The sequence below is a fragment of the Phocoena phocoena genome, chromosome 19, assembly GCF_963924675.1.
Source record: "Phocoena phocoena chromosome 19, mPhoPho1.1, whole genome shotgun sequence".
NCBI classification, from domain to species: Eukaryota; Metazoa; Chordata; class Mammalia; order Artiodactyla; family Phocoenidae; genus Phocoena; species Phocoena phocoena.
In genome coordinates this window covers 51171183-51195544 of record NC_089237.1, presented here as the reverse complement: position 1 = coordinate 51195544, position 24362 = coordinate 51171183, and the positions used below count along the sequence as shown (strand labels likewise).

The window sequence follows — 24362 nt, the reverse complement described above, 5'->3', positions numbered from 1 at the left end:
TAAAGTTGGTTTAATAGAGAATCTATCAACATTATTCATTACATTAACAAATTAAGGGAGAAAAATATGATCATATCAACAGATGCTGAAAGGAATTTGATTAAATTACAGCAGCCACTCCTTTAAAAAAAAAAAAACACCTTAATTAAAATAGTAATGGAGCGGGCTTCCCTGGTGGTGCAGTGGTTGAGAATCCGCCTGCCAATGCAGGGGACATGGGTTCGAGCCCTGGTCCGGGAAGATCCCACATGCTGCGGAGCAACTAAGCCCGTGTGCCACAACTACTGAGCCTGTGCTCTAGAGCCCGCGAGCCACAACTACTGAGCCCACGTGCCACAACTACTGAAGCCCGCGCACCTAGAGCCCGTGCTCTGCAGCAAGAGAAGCCACCGCAATGAGAAGCCTGTGTACCGCAACAAAGAGTAGCCCCTGCTCACCGCAACTAGAGAAAAGCCCACGCACAGCAACGAAGACCCAATGCAGCCAAAAATAAATAAATAAATAAAAACAAATTAAGGAAGAAAAATATCATATCAACAGATGCTGAAAGGAATTTGATTAAATTTCAGCAGCCACTCCTTTAAAAAAAAAAACTTAATTAAAATAGTAATGGAGCGGGCTTCCCTGGTGGCGCAGTGGTTAAGAATCCGCCTGCCAACGCAGGGGACACGGGTTTGAGCCCTGGACCGGGAAGATCCTACATGCCACAGAGCAACTAAGCCCATGTGCCACAACTATTGAGCCTGTGCTCTAGAGCCCGTGAGCCACAACTACTGAGCCTGCGTGCTGCAGCTACTGAAGCCTGCGTGCCTAGAGCCCATGCTCCGCAACAAGAGAATCCACCGCAATGAGAAGCCTGCGCGCCACAACAAAGAGTAGCCCCCACTCTCCACAACTAGAGAAAGCCCATGCGTAGCAACAAAGACCCAACACAGCCAAAAAAATAAATAAATAATTTTTTTTAAAAAAGTAGTAATGGAGGGACTTCCCTGGTGGCGCAGTGGCTAAGAATCTGCCTGCCAATGCAGGGGACACAGGTTTGAGCCCTGGCCCAGGAAGATCCCACATGCCGCAGAGCAACTAAGCCCATGTGCCACAACTATTGAGCCTGCGCTCTAGAGCCTGCGAGCCACAACTACTGAGCCCATGTGCCATACCTACTGAAGCCCGTGCACCTGGAGCCCATGCTCCGCAACAAAAGAAGCCACTGCAATGAGAAGCCTGTGCACCACAAAGAAGAGTAGACCCGCTTGATGCAACTAAAGAAAGCTCACGCACAGCAACAAAGACCCAGCGCAACCAAAAATAAATAAATTTATTTATTTTTATAAAAAATTATAGAGAAGAATAAGTGCCCCAAAATAGCCAATAGTTGTTTTTAAAAAGGAGGCTTACTTGCCTTGCTAGATATCAGAAAACATACTATAAAACTACTGGAATCAGTTCAGTATGGCTTGGTATATGGAGTGGTAGACAAGCCAGTAATGAATCCAGAAGTAGATCTCAGCATACAGCAAAATGTATTATACAACCGAAGTTGGCATTTCAATTCAATGGGGGTAAATTAAGGATATTTTTTAAATGAAGCTGACACAACTAAAAAATAAAAGTAAACCAGACTCCTCATTCACACCACACACAAAAAGAAACGAAAATAAACCAAATATGGGAATTCCTTGTGGTCCAGTGGTTAGGACTCCGTGCTTCCACCACAGGCGGCCCGGGTTTGGTCCCTGGTCAGGGAAGATCCCACAAGCCGAGAGGCACGGCCAAAAATAAATAAAGTCAGTTTAATTTTTTAAAAAATAGGCCAAATGAATTACGGTGAATGTAAAAATTGAAATAAAATCCTGTCAAAAAAATTTACAAAACGAGTATACACTACTGACTGGAAACCCAGAAACTGCAAAAGAACAACTAAAGCATATTTGACTATATGAAAAACTAACCAGGAATTCCCTGGCGGTCCAGTGGTTAGGACTTTGCGCTTACACTGCCGAGGCCCTGCTCGGGAGAACTAAGATCCCACATGCCAGGAGGTGTGGCCAAAAAAAAAAAAAAAAAAAAGGAAAAGAAACCACTTTTTTTGCGGTACACGGGCCTCTCACTGTTGTGGCCTCTCCTGTAGTGGAGCACAGGCTCCGGACGCACACGCTCAGCAGCCATGGCTTACGGGCCCAGCCGCTCCGTGGCATGTGGGATCTTCCCGGACCGGGGCATGAACCCATGTCCCCTGCATCGGCAGGTGGACTCTCCACCACTGCGCCACCAGGGAAGCCCAGAAACCACTTTTAACAGTAAAAGAAACCACAAACTCAAGAAGGAAAAAATCGATTGGGGCAAATTCTACAATGCATAAAACAGTTTATATCTACAACTGTCAAGGAGCTCTAACAAATTAACAAGGGAAGAACGACCCAATAGAAAAAAATATTATGCAGCCATTTAAAAAAAAAAATTAGAGCTCTACCAGGCCAAGTGAAATTGAGTGAACACAGTGAGATGTACAAAATTGTGTATAATATGATCTAATTTTGGTGTAACAATGACCAAAACCCAGCAATCCCTCTGTGTGTGTGTGTGTGTGTGTGTGTGTGTGTGTGTGTGTGTGTGTGTACTATGCATTCATGATAAAACTGTGGATATATGCGTATGCATAATAAAGTTATTTTTCAAGGCAAATATTGAGGAACTCATTGCAAACAAAAACAAATAAGCCCCAAGAAAATAAAAATTAGCTATAAAGCCATCCACAAATACCACAATCAACACTGTGGTATAGACTCATCCATCCTTTTTCTCTACGCTTGTGTGTGTACTTTTTTACACACAAAACTGGGCTCCTACGGTTCATATTGTTTTGAGATCTGTTTCTTCTGATCAATTTTCCTCGCCTGTCTCTGGGCATTTGCTGATGCTAGTCTCTCCCCCTAAAACCACCACATCCTTTAAGCCCTTCGAAGCCCCCACAGGGAGTGGGTGACCACTCTGAATTTTGTCCTCACCAGCTTTCTCCCCTTCCTGGAAATACATTTAGGTCTACCTGGTTTGAGAGTTTCTCGTGTGCTCCTCCCCTCTCCTGTTAAACTGGGGAGCTCCTTGGGGGCAGGAACTCTGCCTCTTTCATAAGTGTGTCTTCCTGGTGCCTAGAATGCACAGAGTAGGCACTTTATAAGTATTGCTGTAGGAAAGGACGTAGGCTTCTTGCCTGTCTTGTATTGAGTGATCTCAAGATAGTATACGTGATGGAGCAATCTAGGAGGTAGATGCTTGGACACTGGATGGAAGAGATCAAAGCTGGGGAGGGGGCCCCCAAGGGCTGGGTAACTCCCGAGTCACCCAAATCCACCCCCCACCCCCTTCCCAGGGGTCTTCCAAATGCTCAGAAAGGAAAAACCTGCACACAGGGCTCCCTGTATGATATATATTTATATATATAATTGCTCTCATTTTATTGTACTTTATCCTCTTTTTACAGTAGATCTGACACAGGCATTAAATAACTGCAGAGAGAGACCAGTGGGGTGAGGGGAGTGCAGGAAGACATGGGGACCCAAAGGGAAGAGACTCAGATCCAGCGAGAGAAAAACAGGGGAGAGTCCATCTGTGGGTGGGATGTGGAAGCTGCAGCGTCAAAAAAAAAGGAAGTCAGAGGGGAGGAAGTGAAGGACGTGGGAAAAGAAAGAGTTAAAATGCCTCTATAACTCAAGATCACAGGCAGTCCCTCATTTAACATTCTATGGGCACTATGGGGTTGTTTAAGAAGGCAAAGGGGTCTGAAGGAGACGGAGACAAGAAATTCAGAGCCTTAGATGGAGGAGGTATTTGCAATTTTCAGGCTGGCATGCAGAGAAAAAGGAAGGAGTTAGTGATTAGTTGATAACTTGCTAAGAGAAGCCAGAGAGAGAATGGTGGGGGCATATCTGGGCCCAGGGGAAGGAGGTGGAATAGTCCCATAGCCAGCTGACGTTTCCAAGGTGGCCACTGGGGACCTAGCCAAAATGGCTGCCCCTCCCCCGGGGCGCCTGGGAAGTGGAACTTGCAGGATATTCTGGGAACGCGAACAGGGGGAAGGGAGCCATCGGCAAAAACAAAGTGGACATTCAGCCTAGGTCAACCCCGCCCCTCTGAGTGCCTAGTTGGGTGACAGGAGGGACCAGAAGAGAATTTTCAAGAACCAACATGGACTTCTCCTTCAGACCCTCATTCCCAGCTCACGTAGTCAACGTGGGGTGAGAAGCCAGATGTGCCAGGAAAGAGGGAAAAGGCCACAGAGCCACCTTGTCCTCAGTTACAAACGGCCCCCCTTTCAGTGGAGGGAATGGGGATGGAGAAGACCGGCCAGAGGAGCCAGACAAGTCAAAAGCCACTGAGACAGCGACTGTTGTAGATAGGCAGAAGGTGTGGGAGACAGAGGAAGGTGACAGCAGCTGAGCTGGAATGAGGGATAGAGGGCCACACTGGTGACCACTCTAACGTACAGAAATATTAAATCCCTATGCTGTGCACCTGGAACTAACGTAGTGTTGTAAGTCAATTCTCCTTCACTTTAAAAAACAGAATTGAGCGCCACCTCAGTGTGTGGAAGTAAGGGGTGAAATGAGATATGTGCGTAGGTGGGTGGGTGGGCATTTTCTATAGCTCTCAGGGGATAAGAGGGCGGGACAGGTGGGTAGCTGTGAGGACACCCCACTCAAAGCTACTCCAGGCCTAGAAAGGCTCCCAACTCCTCTGTGACCGTCTTGGGGTCCCATCTCCCTGTCTCTGACTGAGCTAGGGTGGGAAGAAGATGGTGGAAAATGTGGGTAGCCAGGGAATCACGACAGACATCAGGCCGGGTTCAGAAGTAAAGGAAAAGGGACTCAGACAAGCCAGAGCTCTGTTATAAAAAATACCTTTGGGGTGGGTGAGGGAGGGATCAGGCAAGGTCAGGGATATTCCAGAAGCATCCGTAGGAAAGAGGTGGGGGCGGGAGGAAGGGGCCTCAGGTTTTGTTGATGCGGAGTTTGAAGGCCACGCGCCCAGCAAACTTGTCGCGCTCGTCGTCAGTGGCGATGTTGGCGGCGTTGATGCGGCACTCCACGTTCACCTCCACGTTGGGGGTCACATTCAGGAACTTCACAGCCACCAGGGGCTGCGTGTAGTTCACCTGGGCCAGAGGAGGAGAGCGAGGCTCCAGGCCCGCAGCAACTCGGCCTCCTCCCCAGGGCCCCGCTCCCCTGCAGGAACCAGCACCCAGCCTCCCACGGGACTTACGTGGAACTTCTTGCCGTAGTAGGGGAAGTACATGAGGTCGATGCTGCCGTTAGCAGGGAACATGACGAAGTTGCCGAGATTCTCAGCATCTTCATCTCGCTGTGGGGGGCGCAGGAGGGTGGGGGAGAGCATGTGAGGGAACCCAGACGCTATCCAGACTTCCCTTTGTTCCTCCTTGACCCCCAAATTATTGTCTCATATCCGTATCCCTTGAGCGCGGAGGCTGGTGTGTTCGCGCGTGCGCAGGAGCGGGTGTCCCATCTCTTCCATCAAACTGGGAAGGCCTCCAGGGCGCTAATGAGCCTGAAGCCTCCTACTGCCCTCCCACCCCAAATTCTTACCCCATCCTCAGAAATCGGTTTCTGGAGCGGAGCCAAGAGAGAACAGATAAATGAGTAAGGGCTCAGTAGGAAACAAGGAGGGGGATGAACAAAGAGGGGCAGGAAGTTCCTAGAGAGGACAGAGGTGGGGGGAGCAGGGTTCCAAGGACAACTTAGTGGTGGCAGGTGGTGCTTACAGATCAGCAGCTACCAGATACCTAAAAAGAATTGAGGGATAGGAGAGATATGGGATGGAGAGCAGAAGACATGGTCAGGGAATAGAGGAGAACATGGAAGGATTAGGGAGGGAAGCCAGAAGCAGGGCTTTGGGTGGAGTCAGGAAGGGGGTGTCTATCCACACGAAAGAGCAGACTTCTGCATCCTAGACAGAAGCAAGAGGAGTGGCAGCCCCTTGGAGTTTGAGCCATACTGGAGCCCACTCTTACCCCCTTGTCCCTAGAGTGATGGAGCTTCTGGGAGCAAAGAAGATAGGGAGAGATGAGTGAATGACATGGAAACCATGAAGGACAAACAGGTGCACAAGGCCCAACAAACTCACCTTCCCCACACAGGTAACATTCATGCTCTGGTTTGCTCCTGCATAGAAGTTGATGACCTGGAGCGAGGAGAGAGAGTCGTGAGGGTTAAAGAAAGAAGTTGTCAAAGACACAAGTATCCAGCCTTCCAACCACCATCTCAGCCTCCAATGGCCCCATCTCTCTTGTTCTCTCAGCCATTCAAATATCTACACATCTCCCGAAGCGCAAGAGCCCCAGCAAAATAAAGCAGCTGCCAGCAGATGGTAGCCCCAGCTCCCTCCTCCGCTCCCCCTGGGAACTAAGGTCATGAGTACCCGGTTCATCTTGATGAAGACACAGGGCTGTCCTGTGCTGTAACCATAGTGGGTGGGGTCCCCAATGCCAGAGCAGTCGCCCAGCTGGGTCCGGTTGAACTGGCAGGCACGTTTCGGGTAGTTGAGAACTCCGTTATCTGGTTGTTCGTAATAGCGCCCAGGGAGGCAGACATCATTCTTTTGGGCTTGGATGGAGTCATTGTAAGCTACGGGGGGGTGGGGGGGTGGGGGGGGAGAGTCACAGGCCTCATGTTCTGCTCCCAGGGTCTCCAGTCCCCTGCCCCGAGGTCCTGCACAGCCACATCACCAGCCCCATACTCACGCTCCAGGAATTTGTTGAGCTTCTGAACATGCTGGTCCCAGCTTTCAGTGTCACTGACATTGACAATGACATCTAGGTTCTCAGTCTTAGGGCGAATCATCAAGCCTAGTCAACAAAGGCGAGAGTGAGGGGTATATATAAGATGAGGGACCACACACAGAGGGAAAAAGATGGACATAGGGAACACCAGGGTGAGGGACAGGTGAAGATCCGAGATCGTCTTCCCGGGAGGGAGATCTCCTGTGAACATCTGCCACCTCCCCAGATCACAGAGCTCTCAGCTGTGGGAAATGGGAAGGCAGACTTCAAGAATTCCCCAGGGCTTCCCTGGTGGCGCAGTGGTTAAGAATCCACCTGCCATTGCAGGGGACATGGGTTCGAGCCCTGGTCCGGGAAGATCCCACGTGTCGCAGAGCAACTAAGCCCGTGCGCCACAACTACTGAGCCTGTGCTCTAGAGCCTGCGAGCCACAACTACTGGGCCCGTGTGCCACAACTACTGAAGCCCACAAGCCTAGAGCCCGTGCTCCGCAACAAGAGAAGCCACCGCAGTGAGAAGCCCCGCACACCACAATGAAGAGTAGCCCCTGCTCGCCTCAACTAGAGAAAGCCTGCGTAGGCAATGAAGACTCAACGCAGCCAAAAATAAAATAAATAAGTAATTAAAAAAACAAAAAAAAGAACTCCCCGCACATGGTGACTGGATCATCAGAACCGAACCTCTGAGAAGAGCTGACAGTTCTCAGCCTGTGAGTTCCTTTTGGATACCTGGGGGCACAAGAGCAGTTACAGTGGCTGGTGGGGGAGCCTCATCACTCACCTGGTGTGGCCAGTCGGTCCTGGTACTTGGGAGTATGATCAGAGACCGTCTGCAGCATCACCCACATGGTGAGGGTGAACATGGCGGTGAGGAAGCCATAGAAGACGAGGTAGAAGAGGAGGATAAAAGCTAAGGAGGAGGAAACAGGGTCAGCAGGTTCCAGGTCTCCCTCGATGACCTGACCTATCCCCACACACCCCTCTCCCACTCAGAGGTTCTGCACAGGAATGGATCGCAGAGCCTTGGGAAGTCTTCCCCTGGAAGCAAAAGGAGACAAGCTGAAAAGCGGCAGTTGTGTCTGGCTTCCAGCCATGACTCCCAGCCCTTCCTGATCCCACAGCACAGTGAAGCCCGACCTTGTGGAGACCACAAGAGGTCTAAACTCTTGTTGCTGGCACAACTCATAGTATAGGCCGCAGTCATTTTGCCACAAATTACGTTCTCAACTCCTCAACCTTCGTGGCCCTGAAAAGGCACAATATCTGATACTACTGTATCGGTACTCGTGCTTGAAGCTGTCTAGCACGATGACTTTCAAGCTGGCATTGGCCCCAATTCACAGCCAAACTCTTATCCCATCCCTCAGGGCGTGGACGTCCACACTCAAATAGCAAAATCTCTCTCAGAGCCCCACAAAAGCCAAACCTTGAATGAGGCTCCTGCCAAGCTACAAAGTCTCAGCTGTCCAGAACCTCCAACAGTCACCTACCCCCCAATTCACACACAGCACCCAGGGCAGAGGCAGGAGTAAACGCAGACCTCCAATAGCCTTTCAGGCATAGAGCTGGTCCTTGGTGGATGTGACACGTCACTCCGTCACTCCTCAGCCTGGTGTGAGTACCTGCTGTTTCCACCAGCCCAGACCCCCAGTCCTTCCATCTCAGAAGACATTTCACTCAAGAAGCCTTCTCAGATTCTCCCAAGCACTCGTGGATGCCTCCAGTCCTAGGGAGCGGACTTCAAGTTTCCTGCGGCAAGGACTGCATCGGACCCACCTCAAGTGCCCCAAGTGGCTGAGCTAATGGGGTCCGCGTTCAATTAGTGTGGATGAATTGTAAGCTGTGTCACACAATGTCTCCTGTGCTTCGACTTCCCAGCTTGAAAATCCCTTTCGGAAGAATTCCACCCCTCACTGGCACCTATGCCCAGCACGGGACCCTCAACGAGATGCAACTCCCTCCACGCCTCCCCAGTGGCGCCAAGGTATGGGTGGGTAAGGAGCCAAGCCACGCAAGCCCAGAGACACACTGGGCCGGATGATGTACATGTCTCACCACTAGTGACCACTCCCTCCGCCTGCGACATCTGAGCCGAACACCCAGCCCCGAAAACCTCCCAGTGTCACCCCGCTGCAACAGCCCCCCACCCGCCAAGCAGCCACAGAAGGCTCCAAAACACCCGGTAGTAGGACACAGACAACTTCCGCTGTGAAGAACCCCCTCCAACACACTCCCCACCTCTCCAAGGCCCGCCCGCTCATGAACGTTCCCAGGGTCCAAGGGGTGGGCTCGAGCTAAAAATAGACGGGGCTGGCTAGCTAGTGAGAGTCAGAGGGAGGGAAGGGTCTCTCTTCTGGGGAAGGGGGGGCGACTGTGCGGAGCTGACCGGACTCCGACAGCGAGCGCGAGCGCCGCGGCGCGGACACGCGCTCAGAGCCCGCGACCCCCCGAGCGAGGGGGCTCCGCGGGGGACGGGAAGGCGGCAGTGACCTACTTTCTCCGCCTCCGCAGCGGCCAGCCAGGGAGATTAGACCGGCGATTCGGCGCCCTCCCAGCCCAGAGCCCGGCAGGGGGGCCGGACGCCGGGGACCCGGGAAGGGAGCTGGGGCTGCGCCGGCGGGACCTCGTGTGCTCGGGGCGTCGCCCGGCGGACCCCCAACCCCTCGCGCGGCCGGCCCCGCATACCCCAGCTGGTTCCGGTGCGGCCCATGAACTGGTGCGTCCTCGGGTTCCACACGAACTCCTTCCACTCCTCAACCACCTGCCCGCAGCTCTTCTTCTCTTTCTGAATGACCATCTTGACGGCGGGGGGCGAGTCCCGCGCGGGGCGGGGGCTACGGAGAAGCCGGGGTGCGGCGCGTGAAGCACACTCACGCACCAGAACGCGCGGGAAGCAAAGGCAGCGGGGGCGAGGGAGACCCCTCCCTCAGATATGCAGCTGCTGCAAATTCCGGGGCGCAGGGCCACACGTTGCGGGGTGCTGGCGGCGCGGCGTAGGATGCACAGAACCTAGGCCCCCCCCTCTGCAATGAAAAGGGGGGTTGTCCGAGCAGGGGAGGATAAAAAGGGGAAGGGGTGCGAACGCAGCTTCACTCCCCAAACCTCCCAGAAGCAAAACGAAAAGGGATGCAAAAATAGACGGCTGCAAAACCCGAGAGAAGCGCATAAAAAATCGGGGTGCAAAGGGGCAGGGGGAGGTGGGGGAGGGGACCGCCCCGAAATCCGAGATGCAAAGAGGCTGTGGAGGAGGGTCGGGTGACCGTTCAAGGCTCTTCTGCCGAGCGGAGACCGCCACACCTGCGGTGGCTCGGCCGCGGGGGTGGGGTGGGGTGGGGACGCGCAGTTGTGGGGGACAGGCAGGGATAGGGGTCCCCCGGGCGGAGGCTCCGCTCTTCAGCAGTGCGGGGCCGGCAGCCGCGGCGCTCAGTCTATATACTCCGCGGCTCCGGGGGTGCCCGCCCCCTTTCCACCCCCCCAAGAGGCCCCGCCTCCTCGCTGCTGGCCTGGGCGACTTCATGCATATGCAAATTTGGAGAAAGGGATTGGGCCCGCCCCCCTGACGCCTCTTCAGGACCTAGAGGTCTCTCCCTTACCCCCACTCCAGGTACTGGACTAGATCTGGGTGAGTGGAGAGGATAGAGGGCGTGTCCGGGCGGAGTAGAGGGAAAGATAACCCCCGAGAGACACAGAAGACAGAGAGGAAAACAGATATATGCTGAGATGGGGGCCCCATCTCAGGCAGGGAGTTAGAAAGAGACTAAGATCCAGGAGACGGGGCAGAATGTGAGACGAATAGAGAAGGAGCCAGAGATCAAGAAAAACAGATCGAAGAGACCAGCTGAGGTACTACACCAGCCGGGCTGGAAGCTAGAACAGTCCTCAAAGAGATCAATAGAGGCCACCACAGGAGGGAAATTCCCCTTATGGGAGCTGCTACCAATCCCCCCGACACCTCCTTCTCCAGTCCCACTGCCGCTTCTCCCACCACCTGGTTCTCCCCAAGCCTGGGGGCTTCTCTGCCTTCCCACCACATCCCTCATGAAACCCTTCCAGGGACTTCGCTGGTGGCACAGTGATTAAGACTCTGCGCTCCCAATGCAGGGGGCCCTGGTTCCATCCCTGGTCAGGGAACTAGATCCCACGTGCATGCCGTAACTAAAGAGCCCGCCTGCTACAACTAAGACCTAACGCGACCAAGTAAATATTAAGGGGACAAAAAAGACCTTCCAACACCACATTCCCAGCCCCCAATACTGCCCTGAGACCCCAGCCCTGGAGCCCCATCTGCTTAGGTGTTCTGCCTCCTCCCACCCCCATGTCTAAACTCCCCTTCTCATTTGCCCATTTGGGTCAACAAACATTTATTGAGCACCTACTAGAGACCTTGTGCAACCCAGCGCTGGGGAGGTAAAGTCATGGTTCTCACAGGGCTCCAGAGACCCACAGTCTAGTAGGGAGGTACATGGGCCTCCAAAGACCTCCTGTTAAGAATCATTATCTGGGACTTCCTTGGTGGCACAGTGGTTAAGAATCTGCCTGTCAATGCACGGGACACAGGTTTGAGCCCTGGTCCGGGAAGATCCCACATGTCTCGGAGCAACTAAGCCCGTGCTCACAACTACTGAGCCTGCGCTCTAGGGCCCGTGTGCCACAACTACTGAAGCCCACCTGCCTAGAGCCCATGCTCCGCAACAAGAGAAACCACCACAATAAGAAGCCCGCGCACCGCAATGAAGAGTAGCCCCTGCTCGCCACAACTAGAGAAAGCCCGCGCGCAGCAATGAAGACCCAATGTAGCCAAAAATAAATAAATAAATTTATCTTTAAAAATGTTATTTTCTTTTTAAAAAATATTTATTTATTTTGGCTGCGTCAGCTCTTAGTTGTGGCACACAGGCTCTCTGGTTGTGGCGCGCAGGCTCCAGAACACTCAGGCTCAGTAGTTGCGGCGCGTGGGCTTAGTTGCCCTGCGGCATGTGGGATCTTAGTTCCCCAATCAGGGATCGAACCCTGAGTCCCCTGCATTGGAAGGTGGATTCTTAACCACTGGACTACAAGGGAAGTCCCCCAAATGTTATTTTCTTTATCTAGAATAACATTAAATAAATTTAAAATACCATGAAAAGTCAAGAGAAGAACCATGGAAGAAAGGAAAATATTTTATATTTTAGTACCCGAACGGCACTTTTTTCCTGCTTTTTGAACAGAGGATTCCACATTTTCATATTGCACTGGGTCCCACAAATTATGCAGCTGGTCTTACTTCAGTCCCTTCTGCAGCAGACTCTGGATTAATTTTCTCAAAATACAGTTTTAATTAGGGCACCCCTCAGCTCAAAGGTCTTCAGTGGCTTCCTGTGACCCTGCAGGATGCAGTCCTGATTCTTCAGTCTCACCCTCAGGGTACTCCATATCTAGACCCAGTCTGTATCCCCAACCTCCTTTGCCACTAGGCCCCAACTAGTCCTCTGCTGGAGCTGAGCCCGCCACTCCTGGGACAGGCTGTGCTTACTCCTGACTTTACACCTTTGTCCATTTCATCTCCACATCCTGGAAGACTGCCCACCCTTCAGAGTCCAGCCCCGACTCCCATTCATTCATTCAATGTGTACCTAATGAGCATTTGCTTAGAGCCAGGCACTATTCTGGTCCCTGTGCTCCTGGGACTCCCATTCCAATAAACCGTAAAAACAAATTAAATAATGTTAATATTATGCAGAAAAAAATAAAACAGGGTGATGTGCCAGAGTGCCTGCATGGGCATGGATGGCCTTACTGAGGAGATAATTTTTAATTGCCCCAAGTAACCCAAAGGAGCCACAGGGACATGTAGGGGAAGAGCTTTCCAGGTGGAGGGAAGGGTCAGTGCAAAGGCTGGGCTTGAACGAGGGACAGCAAGATTGGTACAGCAAGAGATCTGAGAGGTAGGCAGAGGCCAAGTCATGCAGGTCCTTGTATGCCAAAGGGAGTAGTTTGGATTTTAATCCAACCATCACAGAAACAATTTCAGGATTTTTCTGCGGGTTTTTTTTGTTGTTGTTTGTTTGTTTGGCCGCACTGTGCAGCACATGAGATTTTAGTTTCCCGACCAGGCGTCGAACCCATGCCCCCTGCAGCAGAAGCACTGAGTCTTAACCACTGGACCGCCAGGGAAGTCTTAATTCTAGGCAATGGATCGACACGATTAAATTTGATGAAAATCACCATGGCTGCCGTGTGAGAGTGGACCATGGGAAGCGAGGAGGCCAGGTAGCAGGGCTTTGCAGCAGTCTGGGTGGGAGATATGGATGGCCTGGACCAGGGCAGCAGCTTTGCAGATGGAGACAAGAGGATGGGTTCAGAATCTATTTAGGCAGTAGAATGATGACCATGGCTAGTGCCTAAGTTTTTGTCTTGAGCAACTGGGCTGAAAACTTGTATTTTATCTTTTCAGCTAGACTGTAAGCTCTTTCAGAGCAAGGCTTTCTATATATCCTCCATACCCAAGCAACCCACAGAGCTACCGAAGATAACGCCTGGTTGCTGAATTGGGCTTAAACATGGAATGGCTCCTTCTACGAGAAACCTCAGGGAAGCAACTCGCCTTTTCCTTCATCAGTTTAGCAGCACGGAAATGGGCCAGTCTCGATCTGGAGAGATGAGGCCTGGATCTTACCCTCAACACACACAGCCTGGCAAACACAGGCCTGCAGATGGCCTCCAGACTGTTGGTTCAGTCTCTGCCCTGTACCTCAGGCTCACTTGGAAAAGAAAGAATGAATGTCTTCTGTACACTTAGGGCAGTTCTGGGGTAAGGCTGAGACTGTGTTGCTCCCTTCCATGCCTTCTCCTAAAGCTGAGGGTCAGCATGAGGAGGGCTGGGCCTAGGGAGGGAAGGACACTCTACTCCGTGCAGCATTGGTGTTCACAGGGAAAGAGGCTGAGGAAGGAGTGAGGGGGCAAAGAGCCATTACAAACCTCCAACCTCTTTCTGGAACCCAGCCCTCCCTCCAGCATCTCCAGAAAGGAGGAAGGGAATGAGAGCTCCCACACCCCCTCTCCCATACCCAGAGCCTGTCTTAGGTCTGTGCCCAATGATTCTCTTCCCCCTACCAACCAGATCCCAGGGACTCAGCTGTTTGGGTTCCCAGCAAGACGGGTCTTTGTAGAGACAAGAGCAAGGAAAGAAGAGAGCTCCGAAACACAGATATGGCCGGGGCAGGGCAGGGGTGGGGGAGGAAAAGTAGCGGGTTATTATTTAATGGGTACAGACTTTCAGTGTTACAAGATTAAGAGCTCTGGAGATGGATAGTGGTGATAGTTGTACAACATTGTGAAGCTTAATGCCACTGAACTGGACACTTAAAAATGGTTAAGATGGTAAAAGACTGAGGAAAACTGACTGGCTTGAATTTACTATTATAACACCTCTCCTTTCTTGCAATTTATCATGGTCTGTGTAATGGCCTAGAGTGTCTTTGTTTTATGTGATGAAGGTATGTGTGATATTATGAAGGTATATATTTGTATTCTGTAACCGTTAAAGACTTAGCCTGACTTTAAAACATGCCACCTGGAACTGATATATAAATGTTTTTTATCTGTTGGCTTTTCATTTCATCCATGTATTCAATATATCTTGATTAAATTCCTCAAAAAATTGGTTAAGATGGTAAATTTTACATTGTGTGTATTTTACCACAATTTAAAAAAAAGGAAAGAAACACATGTTCCTGCGCTGACTAGATCAAGCCCCAACTCCTCAGCAGGACATACAAGGCCTCTCACCCCGTGGCCCAAGGAGCCCTCCCAGTCTGCCCTCATTCCATCTCAGCCTGCCCCGAGTTCAGCCACATCACACACCCTTCCTTATCTTCCATACCCGGCAGGCTCAGACTCATATTTCAAGAACTATGCAGGAGGCTGATGATATAAACAAGAGCAACATCTCTCATACAGGGAGCACTTTCTATATGCCACTGTGCTACACATCTGACTTACATGATTCCACCAAACGCTCCTGGCAACCCTGAGTAGGGTGACTTGCCCATTTTGTAGATGGGGAAACTGAAAGATAAAGAGGTTTAGTCATTTGTTCAAGTTCCTGGCACTTCCTAAGAGATCCCTATTAAATCATTTTACATATCTGTCTCTCTCCCCAGACCCCTGTTCTCCAGGGCCAGGACCAAGTCTTATCCATGTCTGGAGTCCCTATGGAGTACCTAACACAGTACTTGGCATACTGTCAGGGTCCAATAAATGTTAGTTGAAAGTAAGAAAGAGGGAGAGAGAGAGAGAGTGAGAAGGAAGGAGGGAAGGGAAGAGAGAGGTAACACACAGGGTGGAGTGAGTGGGTAGACCAGGCTTGGGGCCTACAGCATATGCTCTCAAGCTCCAGAATGGTTTTTAGGGGTGTGGGAGAGGCAGGGGACACTGGGCTGGCATTGTAGGTGCCCTTGGTGGGAGCCTGGCAGAGTCTGTGTAAAAGCAGAGTCAGTCTTAATGAAAGAGTGTAGACAGCTCTGGATGGTAATCAGGAATCTTGGAATCTAGGGCAGGCTGGAGAAAGAGAGGTTGGGAGCACAGTGTCCTGGACAGGATGGGGTAGAGGGAGGAGAGAAAAGCTAGCCCTTGGGAGATTCCTCAGGGACACAAGGCCAGGAAGTTGCCACTCAGAACAACCCCTTTGGTGGGGACCAGGTGTGTTCAAGCCCTTGAGCCTCTCTCCCCACTGGCTTGCTCATAGGACTGGTTTCTTTTCAGGTTTCTACTCAGGTCTCTGCTCAAGTGACACTGCTTCAGAGAGGCCTTGCCTGACCACCTGGCTAATGCTGCCCCTCCCCTACCACCCTTGATCCTACTACAGGATTTTATTCCCTTTATAGAGACAACCACTATCTGAAATGACCTTGCTTATTTATTTTTGTTTATGGACCATCTGGCTGTCTCCTCTCTTACACTGTGAACTTCATAAGCGCAGGGATTGTGTATCCTTTTCATCAATGCATTCTCAGTGTCTAGAACAGTGCCTGGTACACAGTAGGTGCTCAGTAAATACCAGTTGAATGAACTTAGTCAAGTGGCCCAGGCTAACCCTGAACATTGCCCAGGGACCAGAGTTGAATTTGGGCTCTCTGGACATGCTGAGGACTCTCCTGAAAAACACTCTGACTGGAAGGAGGCAGCCATAGACTTGCAAACTTGAGATTGTGAGGGTCCAAGGAGGGGCCTAGGATGTGTCTTCCAACCCAGAGACTCTCTGGGGTAACTTAGGTCCTGGCTAATCCTTGTAGAAGGGGGACAGCAGGTCCAATGAGTGACTCATCCTGTTGCCTGGGTTACTGGTAGGAAGATCCTCGTAACCTAGGAAGCTGGGACACTGGGATCCCCATGGGGTCTGGAGATGGGGGATGGGCATGAAGTTTCCCAGGGAGCTGGGGGCTGAGGCAGGAGGGTACCCCAGGAAGGAGATGGGGCGCCAGGATTCTCCAGAGGTCTGGAGGCTGAGTCACCATATATTCTTTGAGGGCAGAGATATTCCCGACTCTGTCTGTTCTTTCCAGCTGGGACCAGCACAAACCAGTTCCTGTTTAATGAAGTAAAGACAAATTCATCTGGGAACGCAGTTAGTGGGCCGAGATGAGAAGAGATAGAGGCAGCCTTCTCCCTCTGCTCTCCCCCCCCTTTTCTTTCTCCCTGCTGCCTCCACCCCTTTTCCCAAAGGCCTCCATCTGTCTATGACCCACTCACGCCCCCTGCTGCTCCTTTTTTGGATAGCAGTGGCCTGTCTAAAGGACAACAAAATCCCATCTCTTCTCTTCCCTCCAGATTTCTGGGGACCAGCCCCAGAGGGACAAAGCTAAAGCACCGGCGCAGCAGCTGCTGGGGAAGGAGGTGGGCTGCTGGCTCCCAGGAAGTGACTCGCAACTGGGGTGTGTGTGTCTGTGGGTCTGTGGGTGCTGTTGCTGGGATCTCAGCCTAAGAAGTCACCACTTCCTCAGGAATCCCTCCTTGATCCCCAGCCTAGGTCAAGGCCACTGGCCTTCAAGCTTTCTCAGTTCCCTGACTGCTCCTTTATGGTGCATATCAGAGTTTCCAATTATCCACTCACTTGTTAGTCTTTGATGGATGCCTGCCTCCCCCAGGGGACCACAAGCACAGAGAGGGCAGGAAGCAGGATTAGTTTTTCGTTTTGCTTTGTTTTGGCCGCAATGTGCAGCATGCAGGATCTCAGTTCCCCGACGAGGGATCGCATCCAGGCCCCCTGCATTGGGAGCTCGGAGTCTTAACCGCTGGCACTAGGGAGGTCCCGAAGCAGGGTAAGTTTTGTTCATCAGTGCACCCTGACGCTCAGCACGGTGCCTGGCACATTGCAGACGCACAGTAAATATTTGTTAAATAAATGAATGAGTGACATTCAAAGGAGGTTCTTAGGCGGGGATTTAATGGTAGTGTCAGTGCCATTGCCTGGGCTCTAGGGGCAGCTGTGAGTCCAGATATCCTGGCTTCTGCTCAGGGCCCGGTCCATGTCCAGCCTCTGGCCTTGTGCCCAAAGGCCATCCAAGCAAAAGGATGCAGAAGAGGCCTCTACTGCAGTGAGGTAGTATGGAGGAGGCATTAGGGTGGCCGTGGTCCAGAAGCTCCTCCCCACTTTTCCAGTCCTCTAACCTAAATTTTTAAAGCACTTCCTCCCACTGTCCCCTTATCCTCTCTCTTCTTGTGGCCTTCTCCTCTTCCCTCGCAGAGATTTCCTTCCTCTAAAAATGCATCCCTTCCCACCTCTTCCCCTCCCCTTAGCTGTTTCCCATGGTGTGCTGAGAAACTTCAACATCACTTTCTTACCTGGCAAAGCCCCCAGGAAGAGACGCCCCTGTGTTTGGGCCCAGAGGTTGAGGAGGGGGGCAGGGCCCACGGGAGGCAGAGCAAGGATCTCCTTCTTTGTCCCCTGGCTCAAAACCACCCTGGACACAGTCAGCTTCAGCTGAAGAGTGACCCCCAAGATGAGGGGCAGCGCCAGCCCTGGCCCTGACACAGAAGACAGCATCACTTTCTGCAGAGTGTGTGGGAAGGGACATAAGCGGGGGAGGAAAGAATGAACTGCATCTGCTCCATGTGCCCCACCCCTGGCTGCCTTAATCCTGTCTCTTAGCTATGCAGTCTATCTACTGGCCATTCCCACCACCTCCATACTGCCTTAACTCTCCTGGCTTGGCCTTCTATAAAACCACACCCTCCCCAGGTAAATATATAATCTAACTACAAGTCACTGTTTGCTGTGGGCAGCTTTAATATGTGTCTCTGCCCGCCCACCCCAACTCTTAAACCATTGTAATATTGACATTTTATTTTATTTTTATTTCTTTATTTTTTCATAATATTGACATTTTAGAGCCCCTTTTCTCCCACTGCTCCCAGGCTCCACTGAATGCAGGCAGCATCTCCCTCTTACTTGATCTTGGAGGTGGAGGCTGAGCCAGAAAGGGTTTTCTGGGGTCCCAAGGGCAAGGAGGTGGCCTGAGCCTGCTGCTAGCTGGAGTCCTAGGTCCAAGGAGAAGGCCCAGGGCTCTACATGAGGCCAGGGAATGTCTGGGGGGAGAAATGACCCTCCTGAGGCCTGAAGGCTGGGGATTCATGGAGGGAAGGGGCTAGTGCTGGAGGGAAATGGACACAGAGCTGGCCATGGAGGGGAAAATAACCTTTACCCTCAAGACTGAATTCTGCACCAGTCCCTGGCGGGAAGAATATCCCAGGTTGAGACTCTACAGCACAGCTTCTGAGACTAGTGGGGACAGATGCTGAGGTCTGGGCCTGCTGGTCCAGCCAGTCTTCCTGGCGCAGGCAGCCATCCAGGGCAGGGACCAGCTGGAGCCCGTGCGGGGAAGGGAAGATGCGGGGGATGCTGGAATCAGGATATCTGAGCGCCAGTCCCAGACTCCCACCCTGTTTATTCCCCTCCAAGATGCAAGCATTTGGCCTCCCCCATGCAGCTCTCACCCCATACCCCCTCCTTGAAGTATGGACTTAGACCCCCACGGCCACCCAGCCAGCAATGCTTTACGAACTTTGGTCATGGTTCCTGCCCCTGTGACGCAGCTACCTGCAACCAGAGTTTGGAGGCAGGGAAGAGCAGCCCCCCCAGAACAATCCTCATGATGGGCTGGGGTTTGTTTGCCAGTGGCCCAGAGACCTGTCTCAGATGCAGCACCTCCTCCCCATCTAGCTCTACCATCACAGAATCCGCATGGATCTTCACTTCCATCTGCAAGAAGAAAAAGAGAAGAAGAATCAGAGGTTCCTGGGGCCTGCCTCCACCACTTTCTTCAGAGGCAGTCCAGAAAATGCCATACTGAAGATGGCGGAGTAGAAGGACTTGAGCTCACCTCCTCTCATGAAGACACCAAAATCACAACTAACTGCTGAACAACCATCTACGAAAAAAGACTTGAACCTACCAGAGGAAGTCTAGTATGGCAGAAAGAACAAGTACTTGAAGAGTCAGCTGGCATCCGCAGCTCACTCTGGACTTGTCACTTACATACTAACAAAGCCTCAGAACTCACTTCTGAAAAAAATGGGGACAAGAATAGCAACTTCTGGGACTTCCCTGGCGGTCTAGTTGTTAAGACTCTGCAATTCCGGGACTTCCCTGGTGGTGCAGTGGTTCAGAATCTGCCTGCCAATGCAGAGGACACGGGTTCGATCCCTGGTCCGGGAAGATCCCACATGTCTCGGAGAAACTAAGCTTATGTGCCACAACTACTGAGCCTGTGCTCTAGAGCCCATGAGCCACAACTACTGAGCCTGCGTGCCACAACTACTGAAGCCCACACGCCTAGAGCCCGTGCTCTGCAAAGAGAAGCCACCGCAACGAGAAGCCCGCACACCACAACAAAGACCCAATGCAGCCAAAAAAATAAATTAAATTATATCAAAAAAAAAAAGACTCTGTGCTTCCACTGCGGGGGGCACGGGTTTGATCTCTGGTCAGGGAACTAAGATCCCGCATGCCAAGAGGTGTGGCAAAAAAAAAAAAAAAAAGGCAATTTCATGGGGCTTTTGTGTGGATTCAATGAGATGACAATGGTAAAGGGATGCCCAATAACTTGGTTCCATTCCCTTCCTCACACCAGCTCAAGACACCCCTCCCTCAGGACCAGATCTGGCTTACCTGGTGCCACCTCCCATCGTCCAGCCGGGGTCCAGCACCCACTGTAAGTTGGGCCCAGTGATTATGAAGCGGGATCTCAGGCCTGCCATCCCGAAGTCCCAGCACAAACCAGTCATCCTCTGGGTTGGTATCACCATAAAAAATCACTCCCTCTGGACCCCAGGTCTGAAACTCAAAGGAGGAGGAGGTTCAGAAAGGACACAGAAGGAAAGACTGGGTATGGGGTGTGCTCTTTGAGCATAGATGTGAGTTTGAGGGAAGTGGAGTTCAGGGAGAGAGAAGGACAGGGAGACAGGGAAAAGAACAGGGCTGGTGCACTGTTCATAATAGCGAAGACATGGAAGCAACCTAAAGGTCCATCGATAGATGAATAGATAAAGAAGATGTGGTACATATATGCAATGGGATATTACTCCGCCATGAAAAAGAATGAAACAAGGACTTCCTTGGTGGTCCAGTGGTTAATACTCCGAGCTCCCAGTGCAGAGGGCCTGGGTTCCATCCCTGGTCAGGGAACTAGATCCCACATGCGGCAACTAAAGATCCTGAATGCTGCAACGAAGATCCCACATGCTGCAAATAAGACCCAGCACAGCCAAATAAATAAATAAATATTTAAGAATGAAACAATGCCATTTGCAGCCACATGGATGGACCTAGAGATTATCATACTAAGTGAAGTAAATCAGACAAAGACAAAATACCATATGCTATCAATTACAAGTGGAATTTAAAAACTGATACAAATGAACTTATTTGCAAAACAGAAACAGACTCACAGACATAAAAAACAAACTCATGGCTACCAAAGGGGAAGGTGGGGAGGGATACATTGGGAGTTTGGATTAACAGATACAAACTACTATATATAAAATAGATAAGCAACTTCTGTTGCTTATTCCTTGAAATGTGCCAGCTTATATTTTATCATCATTTTTTTTTTAATCACATCTTACTACCAAGTTTGATCTCTGCTTTTTGCTTCTGTTTTAGGAGCAATGACCTCAATAAAGAATATTTTTGGAAAAAAAAAAAAGCAACAAGGTCCTACTGTACAGCACAGGAAACTATATTCAATATCTTGTAATAAACCATAATGCAAAAGAACCTGAAAAAGTATATATATAACATGTATCATAAATACATATATATATAAAACTCAATCACTTTGCTATACCCCAGAAACTAACGCAACATTGTAAATCAACTATACTTCAATTAAATAAAGCAAAAAAAAAAAAAGAGAGAGAGAGGAGCTGATGGAGAGAGGGTGAGGTCAAAGAATTAGGTCAACCCCATACTTTATGATCTTGGTGAGGTTAAAGGTCATGATGGTTACAGGTTCTTGTCCAGGGCCATTGCTGAGGTGCAGAGCAGGCCGGCCCTGAGTCCTCTGCCAGAGAGAAAAATAAACAAGCTGAACTAAGACGTGCCAGAGACAGACTGGAGGGAGAAGCACTGCTACAAGGCCAGAGGAGGAAAGAAAGGAAGAGAGCAGAGCTAAAGTGTAGCTCACTTAAACACACACAGGGCTTAGCGCCCTGTCCTGCTCCTGCACCTGTCTGGGGAGAGTATGTCTCACTGCTCGTCCTTCATGGCTGGGAGGCAGCAGTAGCAGCAGCAGCGGCAGCCCATGCCACGTGGCCGGTGGACCTCCGCTCTCCATAATCAGCCGCGGTCCTCTCTGTGCCTCAGACAACTCTGAGGAGAATGCATGGGGGCAGGCAGCGTCGCACATGGTTGGTGGAGGGTTAAATGTTGCCCCGGGGGAAGAAGGGGGGCAGGAGACAGGGCCACTGACCCTACGGCCCCTCTGAGGACAAATGGAGTGAGGAACAGAGCTCCTCCACTACCCTCCCCCACTGCTGAGAAAGTTTCTGAGCTAGGAAAGGACACCTCACTTCCCCTCTCCTTCTAGAGCCTGACCTGGGTCCTCCAAGCCTTCTGCCCACCTGCGGAGGCTGCCTTGAGGACAAACATGAGATCTAGAAACAGACATGCCCAGATCCCCAAGTAGCATCCTCCATAAGGCCTAGAGCTATGAGACATGGAATCCCAAATACTAGCTGGGTGACTGTGGGCAAGTCACCCCACCTGTGTGCTTTAGTGTCCTTGTCTGCAAAATGTGAAAAATACTTACTTTCCAGAGTTACTGTGAACGAGGATGAATTGAGATGATACAGGCACAGTGCCTGGTATCTGCTCTGAGCTCTTGCCTTAGTATTTTCCCAGGCCTCTGAGGCTTGCTGCATAGGGAGGCATTGTCTCTGAGTGTGATTCAGTGGATACTAAGAGTCCTGGTCCCTCCTCCCCCGCCATTATCTTCTCTTAGCCATCGACTACAAGGCCTAACCACTTACCAGTAGAAATTCATCACCCTCTCCCTGACCCATCTTAAAATACAAATGCCCCCAAGAGGAGTAACACTTTGAGCCAGTAGGCAAGAGCTGGAGGTCTTGGGGCTCACCCCGAGTCTGGATGGGCTGGAATGGGTGAGTTGGGGTGAAGGGTAGAGCAGGTATCACTGCACACTTCAGTTAAAGAAGGAGGTATCTTTTGAGCCGTGGAGTTTCTCCAATGGAGGCTGGAACACCCAGATAACAACGACGAGGAAGCCTCGGCAGTCCAGCCTTGACCCCTGCGGGGAGTGCGGTCAAGAGACCCGGCCATAGGGGCAGAGCTGGACGGGGTGGGGTGGGGGGGTGGGGGGGGTGCGCGGGGGGCGGGGACATGCCTGCTCTGCAAGCTGATTGGCTGGCAGGTGCGCGCTGTAGGGGCCCGAAATTAGGGGCTACCAGGCCGTGCGGACCGCTAGTCCCACCACTCTCTCCGCCCTGCGGCAGCCGGAATCGGGCTTCTGCTTCCCAGCCCGCGGCACCCCCACCACCTCGCTCCCCACCACTCCCCCGGCTTTCCGGGATCCGAATTTGGAGGCCCCTTAAAGGGTCCCCGTTGCTCTTCGCCCGGTCCTGCAGAACGGAAGTGGGGATCCTGGACTTCGGTTCCAGACGGTGGAGATCGGGATGGCTTCCGTGCTGATTCGAGAAGCCAAGGAGGGAGACTGTGGAAATATCCTGAGGCTGATTCGGGTGAGGGCTGCGGGCCGGAAACCGGGGTCCCAGAGGGGGTCAGAGCGGCGCTGCTGGAGTGGGGACGGGAAGGAGGAGGTGGGAGCAGAGGGAGGAGCGCGCCCAGGGCTCCTGCTTAGGGAGCAGTGAGGCCCTCCTGCCTTAATCTAGCCTCTGTCCGCACGCTGTAGGAACTCGCTGAGTACGAGAAACTCTCAGACCAGGTGAAGATCAGTGAAGAAGGTACGGGCCCAACACCTGAGTCCTGACGGAGGCTGGGGTGGAAGTGACGGATGGGTTCCCCAGGCAGTAACTCCAGACTGGGCACACACCCAGGCTTTCTTTCTCTATCTCTTTGTCACAACTCCGATCTCTGCAGCCCTGAGAGCAGATGGCTTTGGAGAGAATCCTTTCTATCACTGTTTGGTAGCAGAGATTCTTCCTGCCCCCGGGGAGCCACAGGGTAAGAGCAGCCTGATCTCAGAGGTGCCCTCTCCAGTCAGCCTCAAAGGTCTCTCCCCCAGGTGCCCAGCGGCCTGACCCTTCTTCTTTTCTCTCTCAGGGCCCTGTGTGGTGGGCTATGGGCTATACTACTTCATCTACAGCACATGGAAGGGACGAAACATTTATCTGGAAGACATCTACGTGAAGCCAGAGTATCGGGGTACTGGGCAGAGGCCGGGATGGGAGAAAAGCAGCCCATAGACTGGACCACCATCCCTTGCCTCTTAATCCTAGCCTATGGTCTTTTCTGGTCCCCTTCAACTCAGACGATCCCTCTTTTTGCCTTTTTCTCCCCACATCAGGTCAGGGGATTGGCTCCAAAATAATCAAAAAAGTGGCCGAGGTGAGGAGAGGGATGCGGCTACAAGCTGGGCCCTGGCAAAGCAAAGCTGTATGGGAGGCCCCTGGGTTGAATGGAGGGCGAGCAAGTCTTTTCCTTTTTGACCCAGGAAAGTGAGTGGTGTCTTCTCCCACAGGTGGCCCTGGATAAGGGCTGCTCCCAGCTCCGCCTGGCAGTCCTAGACTGGAACAAGGGGGCTATGGACTTGTATAAGGCCCTAGGAGCCCAAGATCTGACGGAAGCTGAAGGTTGGCACTGCTTTCGCTTTGAAGGAGAGGCGATGAGGGAGTTGGCAGGAAAGTGACGCCATCCCTTGGGGATCTCTATTTCAGCTTCTTCATCCCCACCAGCTCAAGCAGTCCTCAGAGACTGCCTCCACTGACCTAGGCCTCCCTGAAGGAAGGGAAGGAGGGTTGGAAGTGAATATTCCCAGATGGAAAGAACAGAGGTGAGGAAGAGGCAAGGCTTCCCACCTCCTTGTTAAGGGTGAAAAATAAATGAGAATTCCCATGTG

The 24362-nt window shown here is 51.7% G+C and overlaps 3 protein-coding genes across 7 annotated transcripts; 1 reads left to right on the top strand and 2 right to left on the bottom strand.

Annotated features, from left to right (window-relative positions):
- Nucleotides 1–4862: 4862 nt before the first annotated feature.
- ATP1B2 (ATPase Na+/K+ transporting subunit beta 2) lies at nt 4863–10012 on the bottom strand. Its single transcript, XM_065896877.1, has 7 exons — nt 9475–10012; nt 7571–7699; nt 6752–6856; nt 6430–6635; nt 6136–6192; nt 5257–5355; nt 4863–5149 (listed from the first exon to the last, which is right to left on the bottom strand). Exons 1-7 carry the CDS (start codon nt 9584–9586, stop codon nt 4985–4987), a joined length of 873 nt encoding a protein of 290 aa, XP_065752949.1. The 5' UTR covers nt 9587–10012; the 3' UTR covers nt 4863–4984.
- Nucleotides 10013–17242: 7230 nt separating this feature from the next.
- On the bottom strand, nt 17243–21602 carry SHBG (sex hormone binding globulin). 4 transcript variants are annotated; one of them, XM_065896881.1, is made up of 8 exons: nt 21495–21602; nt 21238–21329; nt 19937–20126; nt 18866–19027; nt 18471–18630; nt 18218–18354; nt 17611–17818; nt 17243–17358 (listed from the first exon to the last, which is right to left on the bottom strand). In XM_065896881.1, the coding sequence occupies exons 1-8, from the start codon at nt 21600–21602 to the stop codon at nt 17243–17245; spliced, it is 1173 nt and encodes a 390-aa protein (XP_065752953.1). The 4 variants fall into 4 exon arrangements, with proteins under 4 accessions (XP_065752953.1, XP_065752955.1, XP_065752954.1 ...); XM_065896883.1 differs by lacking the exon at nt 21495–21602 and having other exon boundaries at nt 18471–18576; nt 21238–21308; XM_065896882.1 differs by lacking the exons at nt 21238–21329; nt 21495–21602 and having other exon boundaries at nt 18866–18973; nt 19975–20073.
- Nucleotides 21603–22711: 1109 nt separating this feature from the next.
- SAT2 (spermidine/spermine N1-acetyltransferase family member 2) lies at nt 22712–24362 on the top strand. 2 transcript variants are annotated; one of them, XM_065896840.1, is made up of 6 exons: nt 22712–23025; nt 23196–23247; nt 23384–23467; nt 23567–23668; nt 23811–23851; nt 23985–24362. In XM_065896840.1, exons 1-6 carry the CDS (start codon nt 22960–22962, stop codon nt 24150–24152), a joined length of 513 nt encoding a protein of 170 aa, XP_065752912.1. In that variant the 5' UTR covers nt 22712–22959; the 3' UTR covers nt 24153–24362. The 2 variants fall into 2 exon arrangements, with proteins under 2 accessions (XP_065752912.1, XP_065752913.1); XM_065896841.1 differs by lacking the exon at nt 23567–23668 and having other exon boundaries at nt 22960–23025; nt 23985–24152.

Excerpts from the sequence above, each read along its gene's own strand:
- ATP1B2 (XM_065896877.1), bottom strand. The coding sequence starts at position 9,586 with ATGGTCATTCAGAAAGAGAAGAAGAGCTGCGGGCAGGTGGTTGAGGAG. Across the intron at positions 6,193-6,429 it reads TCTTCATCAAGATGAACCGG|GTCATCAACTTCTATGCAGG; the intron begins GTACTCATGACC and ends TCCTCGCTCCAG. Across the intron at positions 5,356-6,135 it reads ATGTTACCTGTGTGGGGAAG|CGAGATGAAGATGCTGAGAA; the intron begins GTGAGTTTGTTG and ends CGCCCCCCACAG.
- SHBG (XM_065896881.1), bottom strand. The coding sequence starts at position 21,602 with ATGGAGAGCGGAGGTCCACCGGCCACGTGGCATGGGCTGCCGCTGCTG. Across the intron at positions 20,127-21,237 it reads AACCTCACCAAGATCATAAA|AACCTCCTCCTCCTTTGAGT; the intron begins GTATGGGGTTGA and ends GTGTCCTTTCTG. Across the intron at positions 17,359-17,610 it reads CTTCCTGGGGGCTTTGCCAG|TAGAGGCCTCTTCTGCATCC; the intron begins GTAAGAAAGTGA and ends ACCTCACTGCAG.
- SAT2 (XM_065896840.1), top strand. The coding sequence starts at position 22,960 with ATGGCTTCCGTGCTGATTCGAGAAGCCAAGGAGGGAGACTGTGGAAAT. Across the intron at positions 23,248-23,383 it reads GGTGAAGATCAGTGAAGAAG|CCCTGAGAGCAGATGGCTTT; the intron begins GTACGGGCCCAA and ends CGATCTCTGCAG. Across the intron at positions 23,852-23,984 it reads TAATCAAAAAAGTGGCCGAG|GTGGCCCTGGATAAGGGCTG; the intron begins GTGAGGAGAGGG and ends CTTCTCCCACAG.